Genomic DNA, 25778 nt, shown 5'->3' on the forward strand with positions numbered 1-25778 from the left:
TGGTCTTCCCAATAATTTCAGGCAAGGGATATTCAATCTGTCCTACTAGAAAAATAAAATTCCTTTTCAATGTGACAGAAATTAAGAGATTGTCTTATTGAACTTCAACTTACCAGAATTTTCGGAAGCTGCTCAATTTTGTTCGCTTGCTCTTTCATTCTAATTTTTAACATGACATTTTCCAGTGTAAGCCTAAAATACACATATTTTAAAATAATTATTTACAGACATAATTTTTAAAAACAACATATAAATTCTGAAAAAATATCTGAAGAAATAATTACATAAATTCTGAGACATTTGAAAATTAGAAAATTGAGCAACTGCCATTTTTCTACCTTTGTTTTGTGGATGATGTGTAAAATTAAAAGTAAAGTAGAAAAATTATGCATTTCAAAATAGCTTACAGCTGAAATTTTTTCTTGGCTTCACATAGACATACTTATTATCTTAACTGATATAGTTCTCATACTACACTACTCATTTGCTTTATAAATACTCAAGATATTATGTGTGCTGCTTTAAATTGTACTTTTGCACGTGGTCTGGCATCTCCTCATTATATCTTAGAGTCTCCGTGAGTTGATCCTGGATTTCCTGTATCTAAAACAAAGAATTGAAAACAACCTTTAGGTGTGGAAACCAAATGCCTATCAATAGGTAAATGAATGAACAAAAGATGGTATATATAAAATACTGTTTTTAAACTATCAAAATGTATTTTATTAAAAAATGATAATAATCTAGGACAAATCAATCTATTACCTGTTTTTAACTAAATTTTATTGGAATGCAGCCACACTCCTGCAATCTGCATATTGTTTGTGGCTACATTTGTGCTGTAAGTGCAGTGTTGAGTTGTTCCAACAGGGATCTTATGGCTCACAAAGTCTCCAATAATACTACCTGGTCCTTTACAGAAAAATTTACTGACCTATGCTGTAGGATTAAAATACAATATTTTTCTTGCTTTTACTTTATATTTTATCAGATACTCAAATTGATAAATTTGGTTAAACGGGGAAAGAGAAAATTACTTTATGGTAAGCATTTATATTTTTGAATTCCAAACACCACTACCACATCAGCTATAATTTTGTTTCTTTTTTGTGTGTATGCATTTAATTTTGTTGTAGCAAGGCAACTTATACATTTTTAATATTTAAAACTAAGCATCATCTTTCCTCTCCAGGCAAACCACAAGAAAATTTAAAAATAAACGGGAACATAATTAAAATAGACAAGATCAATTTCAAATAAGATCCTACAGGTTCTGTTGATTGAGTAGCAGGGCTCACATCATCATTAGGAGAGAATTTATTTACAAGTGTCATCTTAAACGGTAGGGATGTCCATTAAACATGCCAAAGGATAAGCCATGTTATCAAAATGCCCACTTGACCCACGCAAACATCTCAAACCTACCCTTTGCTGACCTTCTATAACTCCATTTTTAAAGTTGTTTTTTTTTTTTAAACTAGAGAAAGTAGACAGACACATGTTGGCAAATGCTAACTGCTCATAGTCATATGACTCTGACTATAGCCCAATATAAAGTCAGAGCAAGGATTTTTATCAAAACAAAAATTTATTCTGTAGAATGGCCTTTCTGTACAAGTTAAACTGAAACCCATGAAATAAGTAAGCACAAGTTCTTTATTCACACAGAAAAGTAGAGATTAAAAAAAGAAAAATTTCTGAAACATTCCATTAGGAATTATCCTCTGAATTAATCTGGCTTGTATCCCCATGGCAATACAAAAATCACTAAAAATATACTGTAAGCAGAAAAAAAAATTATCTAATCTATGAGAAATGATGTGTAATTCTCAACTTTCTTAACTGGAAATATTATAAGAAAAATATTTATTATTATAAAACATAGCAGAGATTGAGAAATGAGTGCATTACAAAGATAATAAAATTAATTATAATTAAAATATGAAAAAAGCTGTCCACTAAAACTAGTATCCTACAACAGTTGATATTAACCAGCTACAGAGTAACTGTTGACATGCTAAGTTTCATACATACCTGACTTCTCATCAGTCCGAATTTCTTTTTTGTATCTCGTGTCTCATCTTCTAAAGTATTTTGACGTTGTGATGAAATCTCTAGCATACCTTCTGACAGTAATTGTTTGTTCAGGGCATCACCCAGTTCTCGTTTGAGTTTTCTCACAACTACCTGATAAGATGTTATTTTTGTTACGGATTTTACATATCACCTTATTATTAAATTGTGTTAGTAATATTTAACTCTAATGTATACACTTAGAAAAGTATCACCACACACACAGATTCTTTCTTTTTCCCCCTCATGTGTATACACTCCTGTTTATTAATGAATCCAGTTAAGGATAAAGAAGGTGTTATCTTCATGCCAAACTGCTGCTGTGTTACTCATACAACAGATTCAGTCCACTGATGAATATGCACTGAGGTTTTTAAGCCTCAAAAAGAAACAGGTATGTGGGTGGGACTGGTGGTAGTGAATTTTACACTGTGCAATGTTTTCTCTCTTTTTTATAAGAAGAAGCTCAAATCAACCTCAGAGTTCCTCACATATTCAGTCACCTGCTCATATCCTTCCAACAGATTTCCATCTCAGAAGAAAAGTTACATTCCAATGGCCTTCAATGCTCTAGGTAACCTGGCTTCTACCTCCCTCCCTGATCTTGGCTGCTATGTCTCTCTTCCCTACTCCCTCCATTCCTACCACCCCTCATTAATCTGAAAATGGGGATCCAACGTGAAACTAATAAATCACAGACAGCTAAGCTTATCTTTGTACAGGACATTATATCCAAATGAGAGTCACTGAGCCTTGAAATAAAAATTATGACCACATTTTTCATTAAAAAATCGAAAGTAACTTATAAATGCTAGTGGGAAGATTAAATCAAATCTAGTTTGGTAACATTTACCACATTTTCCCCATATTATAATGTAAGAAAAACTAGATGTCTTTGAAGAATGGAAAGGTCACATCAATGTATAATTTAAGATTGAATTATTTTCAGATTTAAGTGAAATTGACATGAAAAAAAATAAAATTGACCAGGCACGGTAGCTCATGCCTGTAATCCCAGCACTTTGGGAGGCCCAGGTGGGCGGATCACTTGAGGCCGGGAGTTCAAGACCAGCCTGACCAACATGGTGAAACCCAGTCTCTACTAAAAATACAAAAATTAGCTCAGCATAGTGGCAGGTGCCTATAATCCCATCTACTCGGGAGGCTCAGGCAGGAGAATCACTTGAACCTGGAAGACAGAGGTTGCAGTGAACGAAGATCGCACCATTGCACTCCATTCTGGGCAACAGAGAGATATTATAAATAATATTATATTATTTATAAAATAATAAATAAAATTATACCAACTAAGATACATTAAAAGCTATTGAAGAAAAATAATTTTAAAATAAGGATTACACTTTTGTTCATCTGGGAAATCTGGAATTAATGGTCAAAGTAAACCAATTAATTGAATCAATTTCAAAATAACACTTTAGGTATGAATATTTCTTTATATCTGTTTTATCATAATCCTAAAATGTGGCAACATACAGACATTAAAATTATTTCAGCAGTGTTAAGACTACATTATAAATATTAGTCTATATTAACATTTTGTAACTGAAATGCTTAAAATTTCCTGAGTGTCACATTGTCACATCTCTTAGCTCTAACTTTTATTTGCTGGAAACAAGTTACGTTTTTTAAGGTGATACAGCAGATCTGTTTATCATGTATATACTTTCATATTCAACTAGATTCACTGTTTAGCCATAACCAAATATTACTTTAAATTTTACTTCAGGAAGTTTGAAAAATATGTATTTTTCTTGATACTTACTTCTTCTTCTTCTTTCTCTTTTTCATACTGACATTGCCTTTCTTTTAAAAGAGCATATTCCTCTATCAACCCCTTGTTGTTCTCTTCTAGCAGAATACAGTGCTTTCTACACTCAGCTTGAAGTTTCTCTACAGTATCTTCACATTTGGCTTGGATATTAATTATTAATTTTTCCTGATTGTCAGCTTGCTTGTGAGCATCATTAAGTTGCTGTTGATGCAATGCATTTTGGCTTTGTATCTGAAATAGTTCATCCTCTACAGATGGTTGCTTTCTCACATATTTTTCCACTATATGTTGGGCATTTTGGTACATGTGTTCAATGGCCTTCAATCGACGCGGTGTTTGGCTTATGACTCTTTGCATGTGTTCTATAGCCAACGTCTTTTTCTTGAGAGCCTCACTTTCACAATGGAGCTCAGTTTCCAGGCCACTGGATTTACTCTCAGCTTTAGAAAGTTGCTGACAAAGAATCTGAATATGAGAATTCATATTTTCTTGTAAATGACACCACTGATTTACTGTGTTCTGGAAAGCAAGCTGTAGGTCTCTTTTTGATGACTGACTTTGATCACGATCACATAGAACAACAGTCAGTCTACAACTGTATAATTCCACCTCTGTTTCCAGTCTTTGCTTTCTTTGTTTTTCCTTCTCTAGCTCAGAATTGAGCACTGTATTCTTATCCAATGTCAGAGCATTAAGCTTTTCACTATACCAGTTTATCGTTTTTGTCAATGTTTCCTCATTCAGCTTTAGAGTCTTTTCAAGGTCTTCACTCTTTTTCTTTATAATTTCAATATCCTTGAAATACGTATTTTCATTTTCCTGGTTCTGATGTTTTATTGTGTCTATTTCTAGCCCGAGTCTGGCCATTTCATCCTGCATCAAGTGATTTTTCTGCCGCAGGTCTCTTTCTTTTTCATGAGTACGAGAACTCTAAAACAAAGAAAACTTTCAATTAGTACCCAAAAAAATGACACATTATGACTTCTTCTGAAACTAAATAAGTAATAACCCATACATTTATACAATGAAAGAATTGTCATCTGGATATCCAACTGGAAAAGAGAAGTTGAATCAAAACTTCAAACATTTTAGAGCATAAATTCTCAAAAGTTCAAAAATGTATTTCAAGACAATTAATTTTAAAAAAGGCTTTTACTGAATTTCAACAAACCCAAAGGCATAAATGATTAGTAACTATGAGTACATTTAGAAATTGGGTTTACACACTAACATCTAACCTATACTTTTCCCTATAGTGTAAGAGCCTTAGCTCTGCAGATATTTGGACAGATGAAATTTTCCAAATTCCTTTCCTTTTTCCTGCAAATATTTTATAGATAATTCTACTTTTCTTACATTTTTAGAGTCAGTTTTAAGAATGACAGGTATTGATAAATGATAAATCTAGGCATTGTACTAAGCACTTTTATATGCATACATCAATTCAGTCATTTAGTTATCACAATTCTGAAGGGAAAGTTTAAAAATACAAGAAGCTGCTGGATTTTCCCCAGGTCTTCTGACTCCTAGTGCTCCTCCACCAGATCATGGTTACTTCCATGAAGTAGATATGCAAATACAATAAAAATCTTTTCTTTCAAAACACCAAAAGTAAAGAAGATAACATTTATAAAGCTCTTCTTAGGACATCATGAGATTATGTACTATTATGATAACTTTTATTTCATTTTCACAATGCTTGAAACCATAATTAATGTGAAATAGAAAAAACTATATTGAACTATATCACTAGGAACAAATTACTTATCTATAAAATATCACTAAGTATATATCATGGAATATCATTGTTTTCCAAAGGTCTTTGAACTGAAATAAAATACTACTTTGATGCCAAGATTTACAATAAATAATTGTAGCTATAAGTGTCATTCATTTTTAAGATGAAACAAAATTTGTGGTTTTAGAACTAAATATATATTAAGTCAAAGGGATATTATAATATTAACAAAATAATATTAGAAATATAAAATTTTACCAAATGTTAATGTACCTGATATAAATTATTTCTTACAGTCTTCAATTTCATTTCCAATGATTTGAGAATCAGTTGAAGTTGTTTTTTCGCTCCAGCTTGTGTCCAATATTTCTTTTCCATTATTTCGAACTCTTCTGTACCTTTTTCATACTTTTCAGGCTTTCTTCTTTTTTCTTCTTGTTGTAAGATTAATCTGTGGTTAAATATACTTATCTTAAAATCCTTTAAAAACAAAGCACTCGTATGCTGGTTTATTTTCCTAATAAAGTGCTCATGCTCTTGAATATTTTTTCTTTCTGGTTTTCATGTTAATTTCTCACTTCAATGTCTTCCAAAGGACATATATAAATTGAAAAGTAGTAAGGAATAAACATTCTGCTAATTGATTAGCTTCTGTTACTAATAACTCTAGTAAATATTATTGAAAAGGACATTGAAAATTCTTAGGTAAAGTTGCAAGCTAAAAATTACCTTTTCTTCACACATTAATAATTACTCCTCAGTCAGAATGAATCATTTAGAGTAAGCTAATTAAAAAGAAGTTATTTTTTATAAATAAGTTGATACCTTCAGCAGAAATAAATTTTCATATTCATGAAATATTGCAGGTATCCCTAAACATGATTTACATTGTAAGATAGCACCTTCAGGTGTCTTCTTGCAACATTTATCTGCAGATAACTATCATCCAAGCCTCGGCTAAGGAATCTAAGATGTTACCCCATACCTTTTATGTTTCTTTTTTTAATAACACTTTTAACTTACCCTATTGATTATTATGTATTTTACAAACAATGTTAAAATCCATTCTCAAACAAGACAAAATTTAATATTTAAACAGTAAAGAGTAATATGTGCTTTCAGCATAGAATCTTGATTTAATTTAATCTCTGTAGCAGAGACAGATGTTGACTAAGCTAATCAGTAATCACTAAAAGTAAAATTCCATTTTACTTTTAATTCCTTGCATACTAAAAGTAAAACTAGGCCAGGCATGGTTGCTCATGCTGTCATCAGTGGATAATTTGCAGTCAGGAGTTTGAGACCAGTCTGGCCAAGGCCAGTGGATAACTTGCAGTCAGGAGTTTGAGAACAATCTGGCCAACACAGCAAAACCCTATCTCTGCTTAAAAAAAAAATTAGCCAGGCATGGTGATGCATGCCTGTAATCCCAACTACTTGGGAGGCTGAGGCACAAGAATCACTTGAACACAGGAGCAGAGGTTGCAGTGAGCTGAGATTCCACCACTGCACTGCAACCTGGGTGACAGAGCAAAACTCTGTCTCAAAAAAATAAATAAATAAATAAAAATAAATAAAACTGAATAATTTTAGAAATAATTACTCTGGGTGGAGAAAAATATCCATGTCATACTCTGTTGAATTATAAATTAATATAAACTTTCTTAAGAACAACTTAGAAATATTCATCAAAAATCTTTTTTAAAAGCTCCTATACTCTAACCAGATAGCTCTATTTTGAAACATTTTTCCAAAGTAAATGAATAGAAATGGAGAAAATTATGGCTATGTAGGATGTTCCTTACAGCATTAATACAATAAATTAAGACCCCAATTTCAATTTATTAAATAATGAGATTGCCATAGAGTAGAAATCTATATAATCATTTAAACAATGATTTAAAGGAATATGCAATTAATTATTAGAGAAATATTCACAATTAAGAGCTTGTGATATTATACCCAAGAATTTCACATTCCACAATTTTAAGAAGTTTTTTTCTCTATTAAACCCTAGAAGGTAAGTCAACTATTATAAAAATTATCCTACATATCTTTAGTATAAACAGCTCAAATATTTCTTTAAAACTAGAATGTTTTACCTTAAATTATGGAGCTCTTGTTTCCATTCAAGTTTCTGATGCTCTGACTGTGATTCGGTTTTGTCTGTTTCAGACAGTTCCTTTTGTAGTGTACTAATCTTATTTTTCATTTTTTGAAATTTCACTGTAAGTTGTTCACAGTAATATATTTTATGTTCTACTAATATTTCATGTGCAGATACTGCATTCTTGATTTTCAATAGGCTAACAAAATCTGTAACCAAGGGAAAACAAAATAGAGATAAAATACATGAGTAGGGTTTTAGATATAAAGGACTGTGGATATCAACATGGCAATCATTCATACACTGAATGAGTATGTATATATTGACTGCCTGCAATGTGGAAATTATAGAAAGAGCTTCAGATAAAACAGACAACACGTCCGACCTTGTTCAGCTTAAAGCATAGTGAAGAACAAAGACAAAGGTGACAAATATAAATTCAGATAGCTGCTTTAAGAATACATAGTTTTATAATCACATAAGAGAATTTGACCTATAATTGCCCAAGGGAAGATTTCCCTGAGGAAGAGAAGGCTACACTGAGAAATGAAAAATGAGAAGGAAGCACTTGAGCAAAGGAGGAAGCAGAGCACTCTGGCTAGTCTGATGCATGTTCTGGAGCTCTGCTGCAATCTGCTTCCAGCCAAGAGGGAGCAACGGGTGCTGATTTTCTTTCTTACCTGAAGCCAAAAACAACCAGGCAAAATAATGAAACAATGCCTTTCAACACAGTGGACTTTGGTAATGAGGATGGTAATCACTGAAAGACAAGAAACAAATGTAGGCCTTACAAAAGTCCCAGCTTTTTGTGTGGACAGAGCTCCCAGGCCATGACAAAGGGAGAAAATCTGACACAAGATTCCCTGAGCTGTGGTGGTGACGCTAAGAGTCTGGTAAAATGAAAGCAGAGAGAAATCACAGGACAGAACACTTGAGAGGAGAAAGCAGCAGAGGAAACAAACCCTGGACATCTGCAGAGGTCCACTCTAAAGTATTTAATAGAATAATGAAAAAAATCCACATGTGCTAGGAAACTTCCTAAGACCAAGGCGGCAGGGAAAACAATAGAACAAGATTAGAAGAAACAATGTCTGCTGTTCTCGAAGCGCCCAGAAGAGGGTCCATTCCCAGGAGCCAGGTCCAAAAACTCATACTTCACAGGACAAGAAATAATCAGGAAACTCTTGCCTCAGGAGTGGCAAATTACCCAAAATCTAAAAGCAAGAAAAAAAAGAATTCTGTTTATAAGTAAATGACTGTACCCCCAAAAAACCTGCGACAATAAGTGGAGGCATGTAAGATATTTCTTTAAAAATCAAACCATACTTGCAGAAATGCCAATTGCAATGTCAGAGGTAAAAATGACAGAGGCTGAAAATAAACACAGATTAAACATCACAATCATAAATTTGACATGATGAACTATGAGAAACCTTCAAGCAACTAATATATGTCCCCAAATAGGAAGAAAGACAGAAAAGAAAACTGAAAAAAAAAATGGCCAAAAACATTCTAAACTTGGCAAAATCCATAATCCCACAGATCCAGGAAGGAACTGTCTGGGAAAAAAAATAAAAGGGTACCACTGTCATTTTCTTATGCCATCTATGATGTGGTATAACATCACTTGAAGGCAGACTGTGATAGGTTAAAATTATATACCATAAATCTGAAATAAGCCACTAAGATAGCAAACAGTTACATACAATCAACCAAAAAAGAAATGTGAAATTAAACTATAGAAAATAGCTGACTAATCTAAAGGAAAGCAGAAAAAGAAGAAAAGAGGAACAAATAACAGCGAGACTAACAGCAATCGAACAGCATAATGACAAAAAACGTAACTATATTGATAATCACAATATAAATGAAACTGGTTTATAAGCCTCAATTAAAAAGCAGACTGACAGACTCAATAAGAAAGCAATACCTAACTACATGCTGTCTATACGAAGTGCACTTTAATCGTAAAGACATAAATTGGCTACAAGAATAGGAAAACAATACATGCTAACACTTTTCAGAAGACTACTGAGAAGAAATGGTTGTATTAACATTAAAGTCGATTTCACAGCAAAAACATTTCCAGCAATAAATAAGGTCATGTCATAATGATAAAAGTTTCATTTAATCAAGAAGACATAATAATCCAAAATGTTTATGCCCCTAATGTCATAAGAAATTCAAAATGCAGAAGGCCAAAGTGGATAGAACTACAAAAAGAAATAGCCAATTTCTAAGTAATCTGAGGTTTCAATACCTTTTACTCAAGAAGTGATAGAACAAGGAGACAGAAAATTAGGAAGAACAGAGCAGACTTATCACCATGCTTTTCAAGTATCTATGGAACACTTATTAAAATAGACAATATTTTAGGCCATATAATAAATCTCATTAAAAAGATTTCAGTAGAAGAAGGCCAAATAGGAACAGCTCCAGATTGCAGTTCCCAGTGAAAACGCAGAGGGTGAGTGATCACTGCATTTCCAAATGAATTTTGAATGCCCACAGACCTGGAGATTCCTGGGCCGAAAATCACCACGAGTCTCTAGCGCAGTTGTTTCAGCTGGTGCAGTGAGTTGCTGCACAGAAACTCAAAGAAATTCGGGTGCTATTTCAACTGGTGACTAGAACGCCTGAGACACAGAGTCACCCGTTCAACTGAAAAAAAGGGGGCTGAAACAGAGAGCCAGTTGATCTGGCTCAGCTGGTCCCATGCCCACAAAGACCAGCAATCTGAAACGCTCTGGATTCAGTGTTTCACAGCAAGCACAGCTGGACTGGGGATGGTCCAGCTCTGCGGGGGGAAGGGCGTCCGCCATTACCGAGAAAATCCTACATTACCAAGAATTAAATCCATTAAATCAGCCATTACAGAGACAGTCTGCCATTACTGAGGCAGACCACCATTACTGAGACAGTTCTAACTATACTCCTATAAAAAAAACTGCAAGGAAGTTCACACAGCAGCTGGGCAGGGCCATGGCAGCTCAGCAACGCCGATGCCGGCAGACTGTGACTAGGCTACCTCCTCGCTGGCCAGGTCATCTCTGAAAAAAGACAGAAGAATGTCAGGAACTTATAAATAAAGCCCCACCTTCCTGGGACAGAGCACCTGGGAAAAAAGGTGGTTATGAGTTCTGCTGCAGCAGATTTAAATGTACCTGCCCAGCAACTCTAACCAGAACAACAGAGCTCACAGCTCAGCACTTGAGCTCCTATAAGGGATAGACTGTCTCCTCAAGCAGCTCCCCGATCCCTGTATAACCAAAGAGACACCTCATAAAGGAGAGCTCAGGCTGATATCTGGCGGGTATCCTTCTGGGACAAAGATAAAAGAAGAATAGGGGCCGGGCGCGGTGGCTCACGCCTGTAATCCCAGCACTTTGGGAGGCCGAGGTGGGGGGATCATGAGGTCAAGAGATCGAGACCATCCTGGTCAACATGGTGAAACCCCCTCTCTACTAAAAATACAAAAAATTAGCTGAGCATGGTGGTGTGTGCCTGTAATCCCAGCTACTCAGGAGGCTGAGGCAGGAGAATTGCCTGAACCCAGGAGGCGGAGGTTGTGGTGAGCCGAGATCTCGCCATTGCACTCCAGCCTGGGTAACAAGAGCAAAACTCCGTCTCCAAAAAAAAAAAAAAAACCTAGCAGCAACCCTCACTGTTCTGAAGCCACTGCAGGTGGTCCCCAAGCAAGTAGGGTCTGAAGTGGACCTCCAACAGTCCTACAGCAGGGGAGCCTGACTGTTAGAAGGAAAACTAAGAAACAGAAAGAAACAACTTCATCAGCAACAAAAATGACATCCACTCAGAGACCCCATCTGAAAGTCAACAACCACAAAGACCACAGATAGATAAATGCACAAAGATGGGAAGAAACCAGTACAAAAAGGATGAAAATACCCCAAACAAGAATGCCACTCCTCCTCCAAGAGATCGAAACTTCTCACCATCAAGGGAACAAGTCTGGATGGAGAATGAGTCTGATGAATTGACAGAAAGAGGCTTCAGAAGGTGGGTAATAACAAACATATCTGAGCTAAAAAGTCATGTTCTAACCCAGAGCAAAGAAACTAAGAAAGTTGAAACAAGGTTTGAAGAAATGCTAATGAGAATAAACAGCTTAGAGAAGAATATAAACAACTTAATGGAGCTGAAAAACACAGCACGAGAACTTCGCGAAGCATACACAAGTTTCAATAGTCGAATCGACCAAGCAGAAGAAAGGATATCAGAGATTGAAGATCAACTCAATGAAATAAAACAAGAAGGAAAGATTAGAGAAAAAAAGAGTAAAAAGAAATGAACAAAGCCTCCAAGAAATATGGGATTATGTGAAAAGACCTAATCTACGTTTGACAGGTGTACCTGAATGTGATGGGGAGAATGAATCCAAACTGGAAAACACTCTTCAGCATATTATCCAGGAGAACTTCCCCAACCTAGCAAGGCAGGCCAACATTCAAGTCCAGGAAATACAGAAAACACCACAAAGATATTCCACAAGAAGAGCAACCCCAAGGCACATAATCATCAGATTCACCAGGGCTGAAATGAAGGAAAAAGTGCTAAGGGCAGCCAGAGATAAAGGATGGGTTACACACAAAGGGAAGCCCATTAGACTCACAGTAGATCTCTCCATAGAAGCCCTACAAGCCAGAAGAGAGTGGGGGCCAATATTCAACATCCTTAAAGAAAGGAACATTCAACTTAGAATTTCATATCAGCCAAACTAAGCTTCATAAGCAAAGGAGAAAGAAAATCCTTTATAAACAAGCAATTGCTCAGAGATTTCATCAGCACCAGGCCTGCTTTACAAGAGCTCCTGAAAGAAGCACTAAACTTAGAAAGGAACAACCAGTACCAGCCACTCCAAAAACATACCAAATGGAAGGAGCATCGACACAATGAAGAAACTGCATCAACTAATGGACAAAACAACCAGCTAGCATCAAAATGGCAGGATCAAATGGAAACATAACAATATTAACCTTAAATGTAAATGGTTAAATGCCCAAATCAAAAGACACAGACTGGCAAATTGGACAAAAAGTCAAAACCTATCAGTGTGCTGTATCCAGGAAACCCATCTCACATGCAAGGATACACATAGGCTCAAAATAAAGGGATGGAGGAAGATCTACTGAGAAAATGGAGAGCAAAAAAAGCAGGAGTTCCAATCCTAGTCTCTAATAAAATAGACTTTAAACCAGCAAAGATCAAAAGAGACAAAGAAGGGCATTACATAATGGTAAAAGGATCAATAAAACAAGAATAGCTAACGATCCTAAATATATAAGTGCCCAATACAGGAGCACCCAGATACATAAAGCAAGTTCTTAATGACCTACAAAGACACTTAGACTCCCACACAATAATAGTAGGAGACTTAAACACTCCACTGTCAATATTAAACAGATCGACGAGACAGAAAATTAACAAGGATATCCAGGACTTGAACTCAGACCTGGACCAAGCAAACCTAATAGACATTTACAGAACTCTCCACCCCAAATTCAAAGAACATACATTCTTCTCAGCACCACATCACACATAAAACTGACCACATAATTGGAAGTAAATCACTCCTCAGCAAATGCAAAAGAATGGAAATCATAACAAACAGTCTCTCAGACCACAGCAAAATCAAATTAGAAGTCAGAATTCAGATACCTAACTCAGAACCACACAACTTCCTGGAAGCTGAACAACTGGCTCTTGAATGTTGACTGGATAAATAATGAAATGAAGGCAGAAATAAAGATGTTTTTTGAAACCAAATGAGAACGAAGACACAATGTACCAGAATCTCTGGGGCACATTTAAAGCTGTGTCTAGAGGAAATTTTGTACCAATAAATGTCCACAAGAAAAGCAAGGAAAGATATAAAATCGACACTCTATCATCAAAATTGAAAGACCTCGAGGAGCAGTATCAAAAAAACTCAAAAGCTAGCAGAAGACAAGAAATAACTAAGATCAGAGCAAAACTGAAGGACATAGAGACACAAAAAACCCTTCAAAAAAATCAATAAATCCAGAGGCTGTTTTTTTGAAAAGATCAAAAAAATAGACAGACCACTAGTCAGATTAATAAAAAAGAAGAGAGAATAATCAAATAGATGCAATAAAAATGATAAAGGGGATATCACCGAAGATTAAACAGAAATACAAACCACCATCAGAGATTACTATATACAACTCTATGCACATAAACCAGTAACCTGGAAGAAATGGATAAATTCGTGGACACTTACACCCTTCGAAGCCTAAACCAGGAAGAAGTTGAAACCCTGAATAGACCAATAACAAGGCCTGAAGTTGAGGCAGCAATTAATAGCCTACCAACCAAAAAAAGCCCAAGTACAGATGGGTTCACAGCCAAATTCTACCAGACATGAAAAGAGGAACTGGTATCACTCCTGAAGCTAATCCAAAAAATCCAAAAAATCCAAAAAGAGGGAATCCTCCCCAAATCTTTTTATGACACCAATATCCTGATACCAAAATCTGGCAGAGACTCGACAGGAAAAGAAAACTTCAGGCCACTATCCAGGATGAACATAGATGCAAAAATCTTCAATAAAATACTGGCAAACTGATTGCAACAGCACATCCAAAAGCTTATCCATCACGATCGAGTAGGCTTCATTCTGGGGATGCAAGCCTGGTTCAACATATACAAGTCTATAAACATAATTCACCACATAAACAGAACCAAAGACAAAAACCACATGATTATTGCAATAGAGGCAGAGAAGGCTTTCGACAAAATTCAACAGCCCTTTATGCTAAAAACTCTCAATAAACTAGGTATGGACGGAACGCACCTCAAAATAATAGAAGCTGTTTATGACAAACTCACAGCCAATATCATACTGAATGGGCAAAACTAGAAGCATTCCCTTTGAAATCTGGCACTAGACAAGGATGCCTTCTCTCTCCACTCCTATGCAATATAGTATTGGAAGTTCTAGCCAGAGGAAACAGGCAAGAAAAAGAAAGTGTATTCAATTAGGAAAGGAGGAAATCAAACTGACTCTATTTGCAGATGATATGATTGTATATTTAGAAGACTCTATCATCTCAGCCCAAAATCTCCTGAAACTGATAAGCAACTTCAGTAAAGTCTCAGGATGCAAAATCAATGTGCAAAAATCACAAGCATTCCTATACACCAATAACAGACTTAAAGAGAGTCAAATCAAGAGCAAACTGCCATTCACAATTGCTACAATCTCCTTGAAGGACCTCCTCAAGGAGAACTACAAACCACTGCTCAACGAAATAAGAGAGGACACAAACAGATGGAGAAAAATTCCATGCTCATGGTTAGGAAAAATCAATATCATGAAAATGGCCATACTGCCCAAAGTAATTTATAGATTCAATACTATCCCCATCAAGCTACCAATGACCTTCTTCACAGAACTGAAAAAAACCACCTTAACCTTCATACGGAACCAAAAGAGAGCCCGCATAGCCAAGTCAATTCTAAGCAAAAAGAACAAAGCCAGAGGCATCATGCTACCTGACTTGAAACTATACTAAAAGGCTACAGTAATCAAAACAGCATGGTACTGGTATCAAAACAGAGATATAGACCAATGGAACAGAACAGAGGCCTCAGTGGCAACGCCACACATCTACAACCATCCAATCTTTCACAGACCTGAGAAAAACAAGCAATGGAGAAAGGATTCCCTGTTTAATAAATGGTATTGGGAAAACTGGGTAGCTACATGCAGAAGGCAGAAACTGGACCCCTTCCTGACACCTTATACTAAAATTAACTCCAGATGGATTAAAGACTTAAACATAAGACCTAACACCATAAAAACGCTAGAAGAAAACCAAGGCAAAACCATTCAGGACATAGGCATAGGCAAGGACGTCATGACTAAAACACCAAAAGCATTGGCAACAAAAGCCAAAAATAGACAAATGGATCTAATTAAACTCCAGAGTTTCTGCACAGTAAAAGAAACAATCATTAGAGTGAACTGGCAACCAACAGAATGGGAAAAAATTTTTGCAATCTACCCATCTGACAAAGGACTTATATCCAAAATCTACAAAGAACTAAAACAGATTTACAAGAAAACAAACAAACCTATTCAATAATGGGCAAAGGATATGAACAGACACTGTTCAAAAGAAGACATATGTGAGGCCAACAAACATATGAAAACATGCTAATCATCACTGGTCATTAGAGAAATGCAAATCAAAACTACATTGAGATACCATCTCATGCCAGTTAGAATGGCAATCATTTAAAAATCTGGAGACAGACGCTGGAGAGGATGTGGAGAAATAGGAACACTTTTACACTGTTGGTGGAAGTGTAAATTAGTTCAACCATTGTGGAAGACAATGTGGCGATTCCTCAAGGACCTAGAAATAGAAATTCCATTTTACCCAGCAATCCCATTACTGAGTATATATCCAAACGATTATAAATCATTCTATTATAAGGACACATGCACACAAATGTTCATTGCAGCACTGTTTACAATAGCAAAGACTTGGAACCAACCCAAATGCCCATCGATGATAGACTGGACAGGGAAAATGTCCAGGACCATGGAATACTATGGAATACACCATGGAATACTATGCAGCCATAAAAAATGATGAGTTCATGTCCTTTGACGGGACATGGATGAATCTGATTTTTTAAAAAGGAAAAACTCTCAGGAAAGTAAGAATCCAGGGACCTTCATCAGCATGATAAAGAGCATCTATGATGAACCCACAGCTAACATGCGTCATGGTGAAAAACTGAATATGTTCCCCAGAAGATGAAGAACACAAGAATGTTTGCTTTCACTGCTTTTATGTTGCATTGTTCTGAAGATTCTGGCTAGTTTAGTTAGGCAAGAAAAAGAAAAGTCATCCCAGTTGAAAAAATAAATAAATCTGTCTTTATACACAACCATGATCACACAATAGGTTTGGGTAAATTCTAACCTATGGGCCAGCTTCTTGTCTTTGTCAATGATCACAGCTGTGTTCATTAATGTACAGGTTGTCTATGGATGCTCTCATACTACAATAGCAGAGTCAAACAGCTAAAACAGAGACCCCTTTTTCCACAAGTCTTTAATAAGAAACTACTTTAAGAAAAAGTTTGACAGTCTTTGGTGTATATAGAAAATCTCATCAAATCTTCCAAGAATGTACCAGAACTACTCAGTGAGTTCAGTAAGATTGGACTATGTAAAATCAACATAGAAAAGCCAATTGTATTTCTATATATTAGTGAAAAACAATCGGAGTAAAAATTTTAAAATATCATTTATGACTATATCAAAATGTGAAATACAGAAACATCTGATAAAACACAAGAAGACCTATATACTAAAAACTACAAAATATTACTGAGAAAATTAACTATGACCTATATAAATGCAGACATACACTTCTTCAGGAGTAGAAAGATTCATTATTGTTAAGATGTTCATTCTCCATAAATTAATCTATAAATACAACACAATCCCAACCTAATGTCCAAAAAGCCAGGAGGCTTTTTTTTAAGTTGACAAGTCAATTCTAAAGTTCGTGTGGAAATGCAAAGGTTCTAGTACAGCCAAAACAGAACAAATAACAAAATTGGAAAACTGATTTTGAGAATTATTATAAATCAATAGTAATCAAAACAATGTGTCACTGGTACAGGATGAACATCCCTTATTCAAAATGCTTGGCACCAGAAGTATTGCAGATTTTGGATTTTGGAATATTTGCAAATATATAAAATGGTACCTCTAGGAGATAGGACCCAGGTCTAAACATAAAATGTGCTTATTTTTCAAACACACCTTATACACAAAGCCTGAAGGTAATTTTATTTTATTTTAATTTTTGAGATAGTCTTGCTCTGTCACTCGAGCTGGAGTGCAGTGGTGAGATCACAGCTCATTGCAACTTTCACTTCCCAAGTTCAAGCGATTTCTTGCCTCAGCTACCTGAGTAGCTGGGATCATAGGTGTGCATCAACACGCTTAACTAATTTTTGTATTTTTAGTAGAGATGCAGTTTTGCCATGTTGGCCAGAATGATCTCAAGCTCCTGACACAAAGTAATCCTCCCGCCTCGGCCTCCCAAAGTTCTGGGATTATATGCATGAGCCACCGTGCCTAGCCTCTGAAGGTAATTTTAAATATTTTATAATTTTTTGCATGAAACAAAGTTTGTGTACATGAGCTGCTCAGATATGGGACTTTCCACTTGTGAGATCAGGTTGACAATAAAAACACTGGATTTTACAGCATTTCAGATTTGGGATTTTTGAATTAGGGATGCTCAACCTATATAAAGAAAGTCAAATACAGACAGTTTCGAACTTAAGGTGTTTTAACTTAGTAACTTTACAATGGGTTTAATGAAGTACCACTTAGCTTTTGACTGAAATCAGAAGTAACCCTACCATAATTTGAGGAGCATCTGTAAATTAATAGAATTCAATAGAGTCCACAGGCAAATAGATGACATACAGGCAACCAGTTTGTTTCTGACAAAGGCAGGACAGCAATGTAGTAGAGAAAGGATAGCCATTTCCATACATGGTGCTCAAACAACTGGCTGTTCATATCCAAAAAGTTAACTTGAATCCATATACCTCATTCTATATATAAAAATGAACTCAAAATGAAGCGTACATTTAAATGTAAGACCTAGAACTATAAAACTTCTAGAATGAAGCATAGAATAAAATTTTTGTAAAAATTTTGAGAAAATTACTTGTGCTAGGCAAAGATTTCTTAGATATGACATAAAATGCAAACTCTGTAACTAAACAGAGTTCATCAAAAGTAAAAACTTCTGCTCTTTAGAAAAGACACTATTAAGAAAATGAAGTGAAGCCACAAACTGGAAAAAATGTTCTTGTAAAGTAATAGTGTCCAGAACTCTTAAAATTCAACAAGCAAGAAAACATCCACCTAATATTGTAAATGGAAAAAGATATGAAAACACAGTTCACCAAAGAGGATGTACAGATGGCAAATAAAACATGGAAAGATGTTCAATATGTTTATTAGTCATTAGGATCATGCACAAAATCCACACCCATGAGAATGCTACAGATAAATACTGCAATACTTAGTGTGACAACACAGCAACTGAAACTGTCCTATTCTGTTGATGGCAATGGAAAATGGTACACGTTTCGGAAAACAATTTAGCAGTTTTTCTAAAAAGGGAACATAAAGCAGCACAGGACACTTTCATGGGTGATGGATAAGATAACTATGTTCATTATGGTGACAGTTTCACAGGTGTATACACCTATCAAAAAACTTATTAAGTTGTACATCTTACATATGTGCACTTTAACATATATCAACTATACCCCACTAAAGCTAAAGATTGTATGAGCAAACACCTGGGGCACTGGCTGTGACATGGAGAGAAAAAAGGATATGAAATGATGCAGTATAAAGCTAGAGTGCTGACATGTCTACCTTATAGCAATGACAAGTGGCAGTTGGGTGTTAAGCAAGCAGGTAACATGATCAGATGTAAATTTTTAAAATGTATATAATTATGGTTGCAGAATAGACCATGGTTTTGGAAGGTGGAACAGTAGGGAAAAGAGTTGAAAAAGAGTTATCACATTATTCAACATACGAGATAATGACCTGACCCTGGGTAAAGGCACAGGAGAGAAGCAGAGTCAGCAAAAAGATTGGGAGTGTCATTCACACTGAGGAAAGTACAGTGGAACGATCACAGCTCTTTGGTTAAGAGTATACAAGATAGAGCAGTTCTCATTCCATATTCACAAAAAGCATGTTTCTGAGATGAACATCCCTATAACACATCAGTGATCTATGGTACAGTGTGTGCAATGTGTGCAAACATTACTGTAGGCTAGGGAAAAAGCCTTATATTTATGCATTGGTCCTACCTTTACACTCCACTCTATGTTGTTCAATGAGTAACATAAAATTCTTATCATCAGAGTAAGGCAACTCATCATCCTCTGAGGTTGTTTCAGATGACTGAATTATGTCATCGAGGTCATCCTTGAAATGTACATGTCTTTTAACCTATAAAATAAATAACACTGTTTCAAAATGTCCCCCAAATATTTATAGCATATATTAAATGTACACCAGTGGGAATTATTCATCTTTTTTTATGAGCAAAACCAAAGTACTTCTTAAAATAGTTAATAGACTGTGGTTAAAAGGGTACCTTTATAAATGGTTACTGCTGCTTTTTCAAAGCCAATATCTTTACTACAAAAGATTTTCTGTTTTTTTAAGTGACCTTTAATAAGGGATTTTCAACAACATTCTTGACAATTTACTTTTACAATACCTTGTTCTTTTTATTAGATGTTTTCTTTGCAAGCCTAAAAGAAAAAATTACAATCAGGCAAATAGTAAATATGTAAAATACAAAGACTATAACTATTTTCTATATAAAAGCTCTATATTTATCATTTCTCTCTCCTATTCATAAAGTTTACAGGTAATATTTCACAGGTGATGTAAAATACAATCATTTTCTACAAGGGGATAAAGTAAATGGAAAGGGTAGCATTAGTTTTCTGACAGCCAAAGAAAAAGAAAAAACATATTACTTGCATTATTTGATAGAAAAATATATATATATATATATATATATATATATATATATATACACACACACACACACACACACACACACTAGGTTTTCCTCTTGTTGCCCCTATTTACTTATTTATTTATTTATTATTTATTTTTTGAGAGAGTCTTGCTCTGTTGCCTGGGCAGAGTGCAATGGCATGATCTCGGTTCACTGCAACTTCTACTTCTAGGGTCCTGGTGATTCTCCTACCTCAGCCTCCTGAGTAGCTGGGATTACAAGTGCCTGCCACCACACCTACTTATTTTTCATTTTTCATTTTTTTGTATTTTTAGTAGAGATGGGGTTTCACCATGTTGGCCGGGCTGGTCTTGAACTCCGGAACTGAGGTGATCCACCTGCCTTGGCCTCCCAAAGTGTTAGAATTATAGGTGTGAGCCACCGCACCTGACCTTATTGTCGTTTTCTATACAAACAAGATTTAATTGGTACTAAGACTTATTTGATAAATATTACTTATGTAACAGAAACGCTTTTTAAAATTATGACATTAGTGAGCTTTTCAGGACATACTGTGCAGATACTATGTACTATTCTAAACACTGTACAAGTGTTTAAGTCACTTGAATCCTCCCAACAATTCTGTGAGGTAGATAACATACCAGGCATTTTATAAAGTAAGAAAGTAGGCATGGAAAGGCCATATAACTTGCCCAACCTCATAAAACTTGTTAGTAGCAGATTAAGCATTCAAACCCATGAACTCTGGCTCCAAAATATGTGTTTCAGGATACTCTATAATACACTATAAAAGTAATATTTATTTTCAAGTGTTTACAAGTAATATAATAGCAGATGAATTCATATTATCTTTCCATTTCTTTCTATGATTACAAATAATAATCTCTGAATCTTGAAATTTTTTAAAAATTAGATTTTATACCTATGCAGCTTTGGAAACCTGCTTTTAATAAACTGAAAATTTGGTTTCTCTAAAGAAATTCACAAAAAAAATTCATTCATCCATTCAACTATTTATTTATGCATTCAACCGAAACTTGCTGAGTGTACAAGACATGTCAAAGACACTGTTGGTCCACAGAAACATTTAATTTTTACATTTGAACAATACAGTCCAAAAGTAACAGTCTGCAATTATTTTTTCAGTAGTTTGCTTTTCTATTATTAATTAGAAAGCTTCCCCTTCCCAGCATCTGAACAACCGTAAAGGAAACATACCTGTTATTTTAGACTACCTTGGCACAGCGATTTGTGATGCTACTTTCAAAGGTACTGTGATACATACATCATCAAGGCAAATTTAAATTCTATCCAATATGACCTAGTGTTTGTATGTTTATTGTTACAGAATTTCTAAAAATATATGCATGTGAGTTTAAGTCATGATCTTCATGTACCATTACATTAAAATAGTCCACTCCTGAACCAATTCTGAAAAAAGACCACTTCTGATAAAACTAAACATGAATAGAAATTGTATGAATAATTGATTTACTATAGATATTTAAAAGATAACTTTCCAATCCTCAGACATGCAAACAAAACCAAATTCCAAAAACACATTTCTTCTCTACCGGCTCATTCTGAACACCAAACAAGAATACTCTAACAGCTTCCATTTTAAAATTGAAAAAGAAACAAGAGTCATTTGAATCTCGCATTCTTCTTCTTTTACTTGTTACCCATTTCTCTACTCCCTTTTGCAGTCAAAGTTCTCTCAAGATTTGTCTGTGCTTAGCCACTACAGTAAGGGTTCCATGGCAACCAGCTGAAACACATCGTTTTAATCAGTCTTCCAGCAGCATTGACACAGTCGAGTATTCTCTAGATTAGTCTGTCTACACTATTTTCTTTCTGGAGAAAGTAATCACTGCTAATATTCCTTTACAAGGAGGTAAGAAAATTAGTGATTTTATCCTTCTTCATCCTTAACCATTTCACTAAAACTGATACCATTATTTTTCTGGAAGACTACCAGGAAAAATTATATATGAACATGAGAAAGACATTATGGAAGAGGTAAAAGACAAGAGGAGCTCACCAGGCCAAAACAAAAACAAAAACAGTAGGAGAAATCCATTTTATATAGAGAACAGAATGTGAGCACAGGGATTAGGCACATGGCATCCAGTTGTTTCCTGGGAAGTTGAAAGGTAAAAAAAATACATGAAAGCAAACACTGAAAGAAGAATGCTACAGTACACTTGAATGCTACGCTAAAAGGCTGGAGCTCGCTGCCTGCAAGGCAATGACTCTTAGACATGGGGTCATAGTTGGATTTGTGCCATAGTTACTGTTTTAACATGTTTCATTTAAATTAAGTTTTCAGAATACTATGAGGCACATATAGCCTGAAAGAAACTGTAAAATTACCTTAAAGGGAAAAAACACTTGCTTTTAAAATACCTATGTGTCTTTATATGTAGTTCAAAAATAGCACTATTCTGATTAGTTTGAATTTTGTTTGAAATGATTTAGAAACTTTTGTATACTTACAGTGTGGTATCTATTCCTAATATGAAAAGCTGGATTTATCAGCAGAAAATTGTAAACGTGAATAAGAATATCACTATCATGTACCTACATAAATTTAAAAAAAGGCTGAAATTTCCCATTGGAGATTATTATGTAGGAGTTCAGCCTGAGCCCCTAAAAACACAAAAAACAAAAATAAATCCATCAATTTTACCAAAAATATATGTAGATGAGTCTTCTGTTTAAGACTAAGCTTCTAAAAACTATCTTTCTCAGATAACAAACAATTTCTCTTGACTCAAACTTAAAAAATAAGTATATAATTCTGGAATATAAAATAGTGTTCATTTGAGCATAGTTGATAGAAGGCAACTTTCAAACAGAAAACATCTGATTAACATTGCCACAAACTAAGGAAAACTGACCTGTAGCCATGGTAACAGGTAGCCACCCAGAACCAATTTTTAATCTAGTCAATCAATGACCACTGGCCTCATTAACACCAACCAACGAATGTCAGCCACTTGCCTCTGAAGACATCCAGAGACAAACTCATTCCAATCAGCATGCCTGGAAGTGCCAACTAATCCACAACAGTCTTACACAGATAACCACATTACTCCAGATGATGTCAACCCAGTTATGCCTATGAGAGTCAGCCAAGCCTTCAACTTCACTAGTCCACAAACCTTTTATAAGGCTTAGTAGCTGCTCCATTACAAGAGACTGTGCCTATATACACCATGGAATATTATGCAGCCATCAAAAATGATGAGTTCCCGTCCTTTGTAGGGACATGGATGAATCTGGAAACCATCATTCTCAGCAAACTGACACAAGAACACAAAATCAAACACCGCATGCTCTCACTCATAGGCGGGTGTTCAACAATGAGAACACATGGACACAGGGAGGGGAGCACTACACACTGGGGTCTGTTGGGGGGGAACAGGGGAGGGACAGTGCGGGGTGGGGAGTTGGGGAGAGATAGCATGGGGAGAAATGCCAGATATAGGTGAAGGGGAGGAAGGCAGCAAATCACACTGCCATGTGTGTACCTATGCAACAATCTTGCATGTTCTTCACATGTACCCCAAAACCTAAAATGCAATAAAAAATAAAAAAAAATTTAAAAATTAAAAAAAAAGAGACTGTGCCTGACCAGCACAGACTTACTAGAGAAAGCAATAAATCAAACTTTTTTTTTTTTGAGACAGGGTCTCGCTCTGTTGCCCAGACTGGAGTGCGGTGGCAAGATCTCGTCTCACTGCGAACTCTGCCTTCCAGGCTCAAGCAATCCTTCTGCCTCAGCCTCCCAAGAAGCTGGGATTACAGGCGCACCACTACTGACAGCTAATTTTTGTATTTTTGGTATAGATGGGATTTCACCATGTTGGCCAGACTGGTCTTGAACTTCTGACCTCAAATGATCCACCTGCCCTGGCCTCCCAAAATGCTAGGATTACAGGAGTGAGCCACCGCACCTGGCCAAATCCAACTTTTATCTGTTTATTTCAGAAGCTAAAGGCTCATAATCCTTTGAAAAGAATTTTTACATCCATTGCATTCACCACACGAATATTTTATTATTCCTGATAAAATACCAGTGAAGTTTGCAACTCCTATGATTCCTTGTACCATGATTGAAATGATCATAATTACCAGTAATAGAATGGTGAATGACCACAATACTAGACTTTTCTCCCTAATTAGAAAACTATTAATATAGAGAGTATAGCTCATTAAAAAGAGCCAAAAGAGTCCATAAAGAGCATAAAGAGCATATAATTGCCAGGTAAAATTGTCAGAATGAACCCATATCAAATGTACTTTAAGTGAGTATTAATGTTTAAAACTGTACACCAGGATAAACCAGACTAGAAAGGCAAAAGCTTAAATCAGGAAAATAAGAGGTCAGATCCTGTGCTGGCTTTTGAGTATTAGGAGAAAATTCGGCATGTATTTTGAGTGAAATGAGAAGCAATTAGAAGTTTTTAACCAAAAGAGTGACATAATCTGACATGTTTTAATAGGTTCACTGGTTAAGAATTGATGAAAACAGGATTAAACATGGAGAAACAGAAGACCAATTAGCAGTCTATTATGCTAATCTAGATGGCCGATCAGATGATAGTGGAGTTGCTTAGACATGAAAGATGTGACTGGTTTTTGGATATATTGTGAAGTTAGACCTGACGAGATCTGCTAACATCTTAGCTGTGGAGTGTCAGAGGTGGGGGTTGGGGGAGGGAGACAGAGAAAGCATGTGTGAGTCAAGGATGACAGCAGGGTTTTGGGCAGAGCATTTACAAGAGTTATGATTAATGGAACAACAAAAGACTACATGAGGGGCAGGTAGGAGGAAGACCATCTGTAGCTAGATTTTGGACCTGATAAATTTGCTGTACCCAATAGTTAATCAAGGAGAGATGTCAAGTAGACAGGTTGATAAATAGGCCTGAAATGGACTGGAGGTATAAATTTAAAAATCATTAGCATATACGAGCTAGTAAAAGTCACAAGAAAAAACCTCAAGAACTGAGCCCTGGGTCACTTCAATCTGTAAAAGGTAGAAGATGAGGAGACGTAAGCAAAACAGGCTAAGATCAATGGACTAGAAAGTCAGGAGGAAAATCTAGGTGAGTGAGTGAGATTCTGAGGGCCAGTGAAGAAAGTGTTATAGAGGAGAGAGTTTTCCATTGGGTCAAGTATTGCTGATAAGTTACATAAAGCGAGATCTAAAGGAATTATGGCTAGATGTATTACAGTGAAAAATCAGTGACAACCTTGAGAATAACAATTTTGGAGGAGTGGTGAGAGTGAAAATTATGGCAGTGAGTTAAAGAGTGAATGGAAAGGAAATTTGAGTCCATGAGTACAGACAGGTTAATTTTAAGGATATTTTCAATCATTTCATAATGATTAATAATGATTAATGATTAGTTACATAGTATGTTTTAATATCTTAAAAGCTTTTAAAAATTATACACA

General features: G+C 35.5%; 1 protein-coding gene across 1 annotated transcript in view; it reads right to left on the minus strand.

The window, feature by feature from the left end:
- LOC105706794 (ankyrin repeat domain-containing protein 62-like) overlaps window positions 1-25778 on the minus strand; it is a 72173-nt gene that overhangs the window by 29173 nt on the left and 17222 nt on the right. Inside the window, exons 10-17 of the mRNA XM_064369825.1 lie at window positions 20043-20076; window positions 19627-19768; window positions 7706-7919; window positions 5877-6054; window positions 3857-4795; window positions 2035-2187; window positions 533-603; window positions 114-192 (exon numbers count right to left, since the gene is read on the minus strand). Coding sequence (XP_064225895.1) covers window positions 114-192; window positions 533-603; window positions 2035-2187; window positions 3857-4795; window positions 5877-6054; window positions 7706-7919; window positions 19627-19768; window positions 20043-20076 — 1810 coding nt within the window. The remainder of the gene's footprint in view (window positions 1-113; window positions 193-532; window positions 604-2034; window positions 2188-3856; window positions 4796-5876; window positions 6055-7705; window positions 7920-19626; window positions 19769-20042; window positions 20077-25778) is intronic.

This window comes from Aotus nancymaae, unplaced genomic scaffold (genome assembly GCF_030222135.1).
Source record: "Aotus nancymaae isolate 86718 unplaced genomic scaffold, 86718_ANA_hifiasm-v0.15.2.pri h1tg000092l, whole genome shotgun sequence".
Lineage (NCBI taxonomy): Eukaryota > Metazoa > Chordata > Mammalia > Primates > Aotidae > Aotus > Aotus nancymaae.